The sequence below is a fragment of the Mytilus californianus genome, unplaced genomic scaffold, assembly GCF_021869535.1.
Source record: "Mytilus californianus isolate M0D057914Y unplaced genomic scaffold, xbMytCali1.0.p SCAF_10, whole genome shotgun sequence".
Classification (NCBI taxonomy): Eukaryota; Metazoa; Mollusca; class Bivalvia; order Mytilida; family Mytilidae; genus Mytilus; species Mytilus californianus.
The window spans coordinates 64,559,862-64,566,241 of record NW_026262582.1 but is presented as its reverse complement, the minus strand read 5'-3'; the positions used below and the strand labels follow the sequence as shown (position 1 = coordinate 64,566,241).

The 6,380-nt window shown below is 33.2% G+C and overlaps 1 protein-coding gene across 1 annotated transcript; it reads right to left on the bottom strand.

The window, feature by feature from the left end:
• Window positions 1-209: 209 nt before the first annotated feature.
• On the bottom strand, window positions 210-4,424 carry LOC127718399 (uncharacterized). The gene is made up of 2 exons (XM_052224404.1): window positions 4,367-4,424; window positions 210-1,935 (listed from the first exon to the last, which is right to left on the bottom strand). Exon 2 carries the CDS (start codon window positions 1,925-1,927, stop codon window positions 893-895), a length of 1,035 nt encoding a protein of 344 aa, XP_052080364.1. The 5' UTR covers window positions 1,928-1,935; window positions 4,367-4,424; the 3' UTR covers window positions 210-892.
• Window positions 4,425-6,380: the final 1,956 nt, after the last annotated feature.

The window sequence follows — 6,380 nt, the reverse complement described above, 5'->3', positions numbered from 1 at the left end:
GAAGCCTGATAATTCACTGAGAATTTATTTGAAAACCAGTGACATTCATTTCTTCATATCAATCTTTGATTAAATATTTATAAACATGCTTGAAATCATTTATCTATAATTTTTAGAAAATGTTAGGAACTCCTATTTTTCTGCTGATGTTTATAGTAAAAGGTTTCACTTGGATAAACTTCATGTAAGTCAAAGAAATAGCAGGCCAATTGTCGAATATTATATAAGTTTTTATTATTTTAAGTAACATTGTAAAGCAGAGCAGTTTCTCTCTTGTAAGCTACAAGAAGTTTGCTGGTCTCTCTATCATAGAAAATAGCTGACGGTTCACGTAGACCATCTTCGTCTGTCAGGATTTCCCTATGGTGTTTTCCATCGTTTGATATAATGACCACATTCGACGACGTTTCTCCGACAACAAACACGTTTCCATCATTATCCACAGTGATGCCTCTAGGGTTCTCTAAAATTGAAGTGTCTTTAAAAGTCCAACCACATGATCCATAACGGTCACAACAAACAACACTATGATCTATCCAGTCAGTGTAGTATATCTTGTCGGCGAATGACGATACACAGGAACCTCCCGGTAAGTTAGACCTGGTCACGTGAGAGGTAATATAATCCACAGTGTTTACTTTAAATATACCTCGTCCTTCAACAAGGACAAACAATGAATCGTGATCACATGTGATTCCATATGGACGACCAGGAAGGCTGATGAACTTTATAATCTTTCGGCTCTCGGTGTCTATTATGTCAATTCCGATATGCTCACGAGAATATCCAGATGTGATAGCGATTGTTTTCTCATCGATTATTGTTATGTCAAACCCATAACTAGGATCTAGAAACATGTTATATTTGAACGTACCATCTGACGAAATAACATTCATCTTTTGTATATATATAAGTAGTCGGTGAAGATAAAATCGTCATTAAATGACACGCAACAGCCTCTAACTTTTTCACAAGTTGTCGTAATTTTCTTCTGTAGAATCAACTTCAAATCCTTAATGGTCTTCGTTGGTGTTACTTGCAACTGTGCTTGTTTGTCTTTCGCTCTGATTAAACAAATGTTACTCAACTTCGTTTTTATTTCAATTGATCCAAAAATTTTGAAACTGTTCACGATACTAAGCACCCCGGGGTCAACCTTACAAATCAGGTCGACTGGGTTGAATTTGTTTGTTTCAGTCAACGATAACAAATATTTTTCATTTTCAAAAACTTTCATCTCAATATCATGCATAACTAGAACTGTTTGAAAATCTGAAGCATGTTGTTTGGTGCTTTGGAGATTGGTCTGATATTCTGTTATCAAGTTTTCCTTTTCTTCAACTGAAGATAAAATCTTCTGAATATTCTCCTTACATTGACGTTCTTTTTTCTCAATGTCTTGTATTATGTCTTTTTCAAGTTTGTCTAAATGTTTGTTAATTTGGTTTCTTATTAGTTTAATTTCTGCAAGATGTATGTCCTTCCTTTCTTCAACACTGACCAAATTAGCTTTACGGTCCTTCTTAATTATATCAATGTTCTGTAATAAGTCCATCAGTCCAGTTTCCAAATCTTGAAAGTGCCCGGATGTCTTCGCGTTGTTTGTGACTTCATCAAGAGGAATGACGTTGCATTTCTGGTGTTCTTTAATGCATTTGAAACAAATAGGTAACGCATGCGCAACACGGTATTGTTGATACTTTTCATTGTGATAGATACATGACTGCTGTATATCAGTAATGAAGGACGGCAGAGATCTGTACTTGGCAATTGGTATAAGTTCGTGACTTCGTGTGGCTTTGAGTACTTTATGATGTTCTTTGCAGTCATCACAAATGGCTACTTCACACTCCGAGCACCAGTGTGTCGATGGTTTGGTTAAATATCGCACTGAACATGGACCACAAAGAGTTGTACATGTAGCCATGGTTATATCTGTAATATGTATTAATAAATATTTGTATTCATAACATCTTATTTAAGAATGCTGTAACTGCAATAAATTTACAAAAATAAATCTTACGAGAAAGAATACTCGGAAGTCATGAATATTTCAGTATCACTTTCGATCAATTTTTTGTCTAAGAACTTTTTGTGAAAAAGGAAACTGCTTAGTTGGTAATCGGTGTTATTTACAGGAATACGATACCAGGGGAACAAGCAAATATGATAAAACAGACAATAACACGGCTAAGAATAGAAATGACGAAAAGACAAACTTCAATATGCATGGTATTTATGGATATAATCATGTCTCAAATTACCCGCAGGGCAAGTGTGAGCTTTTCTCATACCTTTTTGCCTCTCATCGTCTGTCGTCCATAAACTTAATTTTACAGAACTTATCTGAGTGTTTTTATGAGTATTTGTCATTCTTTTTTCAATTTTATCCGTTACCACGATTGCCATGGTAGCAAAGCTTATATATATTAGACATAAGACATCATTTTATTTTACCAATCATGAACCCTAATCGGGAAAGATAAACATCATAATACAATGATTATTATAAAACATGAAAGTTTTTAGTGAAAATTCACAATACACAATACACAAGGAATTATAGTTTCTCATTTTGTAGTAGTTCTCCTCAATGATTTAATAATACAAACTACGATAACATGAATAACCGGAAATATTAAACAACATCTACCACCAATACCCGAATCTTCCGACAATATTAAAAAACCAACAACCGCCTCCTACGAAATATTAGACGACACTAACCACCAACACCCGACTCATCCGAACTATCGGACAACAATTACCATGAACACCGGACTCCTCCGAAAAAATCAGACGCCAACACTAACCACGAACACCCGACTCCTCCAAAAATTCTACGCATAAACAAACAAAAACTAGCAATGCATAGTCCAGATAGACATATAGGCACAGCACTTTCACTATCCAGGTTCAAACGGGATGACTGCTATATAGAAAATGAACATTATATCTACCAAATGTTTTGTTAAACAGGATAAACTCTACTCGCCACTACAGGGTGCTTAATGTTTGGTTGAATTCTGCCGCTAATGAAAACAAATCGAGAAAAACACTCACAACACGTCAATCTACATCTGGGGATACACTGTTCCGTAAACAAACACAAGACGGCTAACCATTACCACTAAATAACAAAAAACAGATACCTACAGGCTTTCAGAATGGAAAAACAGCCAAAACTTTAGGACAAGGACTAAATCACGATCAATCTAGAGGAGGTAATCAAACACAACAGTAGGGAATGTCATTTGTCTAGAAGTTAGATTATCATTTTGACATGACGTCAATTAAAAACACAAGGAGACTCTTACTGTTTGTCTTTTTATTTTTGGCCATGGCGTTGTCAGTTTATTTTCGATCTATGAGTTTGACTGTCCCTCTGGTATCTTTCGCCCCTCTTTTACTCGAGTTGAAATTCGGAACTCTATTAAAACTATTATTCTAACGGTAGAACGATCATTTGAATTTAAGGTGGACGTTGGACGACCATGTTGGGGGTAACATATTAATTTTTGTTCACTCGCTTCAACTGTTGCTAGTTAGGCTTATCTTTTCCGTGAGTCTCTGTCGAGCGAACAACTGTTTTCGCTCATTTACACAACTATTTTTAGCATTGTCTTACATTTTATTGGACAGAATATTGATTTTCATTCTGAGTCAGTCTATGAGGGTCTGGATTTGGTCCTTCATTTCTGTTTTTTTTCAAATTTTAGACTATTTTTCTGTATTCTTTGTTTGTTTGTATACTTATTCTATATTTTTTTTTAATTTTTTGCCAATGTTTTGCACTTTTTATCCATTATTCTCTATTTTGTAAACCTAATCCAGAACCTCGTGTATCGTATGATTTTTAAAGAAAATAAATACTGATAAGTAAACTTGAAAACTTACAAGTAAATGTTTAAAATTTAAAGTTACATGAGTAAGGCGAATACAATTCATTGTGCAGTCAGCATTGAAAAACAAATAATCGAAACAAATAGTGCAATACTTGATAAGTTCAGTATAACATAATCAATAGCATGTCCGACCTTGCCCGTATAACATATTATATCGACATCATCGATAATTTTATATTGTAGCAGTTGTTTCAAGAACAAAAATCTAATAATATTATACATGTAACTATCTTCTCAATTCAAATCTGTAATTTTAAAACAATTTGTGTCATTTCTATTACAATGGCCAATACATAACCATGCATGACTATGATTTTATACAAAACATGTATTAGAAACATTTTGAAATGAATTTGTATCATATCTCTAGATTAGAATAAAAGGGATTGTACGATAAATGTTCTTACAAAAGCAATATGTCTAAAAAGTATATACAATATTGATTGATTGCAAAATCTTACCTGAAACAAATCTAAAAATAAGTACAATGAAGAAAAACGACACATGATATCTTCTAAGTGTATGTCACATGATGTATACTGAGTACCTTTAAAAACGAAACACATAAAAATGTTTATATTTCAGTTTTAGACACTATGAGAGTTACAATACAAAATACTTCTATGGAGCGATTCCTGGACAATTTTGTTATGCATTACGAGATCAATTTGTTGTCGCATCGATTCTTTTCAGTAATTAATTAACTGTTTGTCTTGTATGGTTCAAATGTGAAATCCCTATGTTCTCCTCCAAATGATTACATTAGACATATCTTTATAATATTTTGTTGTTTTGTTTGCTGTCTCATAGAAGTTTACAACACATCTCTTTTTATTCATTAAGTTTAATCATATAATGCGACAGTTTCTAACGTTTGTAGACTAAACTTCAGATTGACTTATACATTTCTACAGACTGTTGAACAGCCTTTGATATCGATAGAATGATTAAATTTTGCTGGTCACGTTTCAGTTTTTTGCTATGGTATTTTCGGTTTTTTTTTACTTATAAGTTTGAATATCCCATTGACGTTTTTCGTCTCTCTTCTGTAATCGACGACTAGAGACATTTACATAAAGTGAAAAGAAGTAGAACGTACAGCGCCCGATTTAGTAAATCTTGAATTCATTGACCTACATTAATTCATCATTTGCTTTAGAAAATATCGTGCTGATTCTTTAATCAATAGTACAAAATGACTACACAAATGTGCACTTATCATATGATAAGAAATAACGTTTAGAGCTCCATCAGTAAATTACAAAAATTCATATTTAGTTATGCAAAAAAGAATGTAGTCCAGCGACTGATTACTGAATTATTGTGCTGCAAACTTTAATATTAAGAAAGAATAGTAGACTGGTGATACGTACAAGTGACATCAGACTAGCTTTTAAACAAAGACTAATTTGAAAAAGTACCGCCATTAGAGATCAGATGACTCGGCATTACTCTCCCTATGCATGATGAATTACCCGTCAAACCATTGTAAAGTAATATCCAGTAGTAATTGTCAATGTCGGGAGCAGAGACCAAAAAAAAAAAGAAGAAAAAATATTGTCCGATTGCCAATAAACAAGTTTTTAAAAAATGTTTAGATTTTTGACATTTCTGAGTAGCTGACCAGTAGCGCTTACAGAAATGTTATGTACACTTATAGTTACCGATATTTCTCAGGCTAAAAATGACCAGATGTACTGTTGTTTTTCTTTAGTGCCATATGTATTGCAATTGGAAATACATTGCGGATGTTTTTGTCCAGTTTACCAGGTAATAAAGTGGTAGCCAATCTTAGTCTTGTGATTGGTTTTGCACAATACCGACTATCTCTGTTGAAACTAAGCTTTTTGTTAACTGTATGATTAATAGATCGAGTATACAAAAAACATGAATTGTCCAACCTAGCTTTCCATTTCTCCCTAAAGTGAACAAGGCCTTATGAGAATAGATTTTAGCATATTCATTCAAAAAAGATCTCTTAAAGCCATATATGACATGTTATTAATAAAGGGAAAAAGTAAAATGGTTGGATTTGTCATAGGCAGGTTATCAGAAACTCAGAGAATGCAATCCTGGTCATTTTTAAAAATTAACTGTTTGCAAAAGTATGCAAAGTACCTTTGATAACTACTGTTATCAACACTGTTTTAAATGATCATTCGAAACAGTCAAGTGTTTACAATCCCAAGCATAGACGGCACCACCAAGACTTTATAATGGATTTATTTTCTATTTTTAAGGCGATTAAACTTCTCTTTTGATTCCGCCTTTTTTTTTTGTCTGATTTGTCATTAGTTTTGTATGTTTGATGAGTTTTTCAGTCTGTCATGCACAATTTTATGGACAAATGTACATACCAAAAAACTTTTCTTCATGCGTTGGATTTCTAGGGGTAAAGAGGATAGATAGTTTATAAATGTCTAAAAAAGTCGATGTCGTTTATTTATTATAAAACTTTGACAACGGGGTAATTGT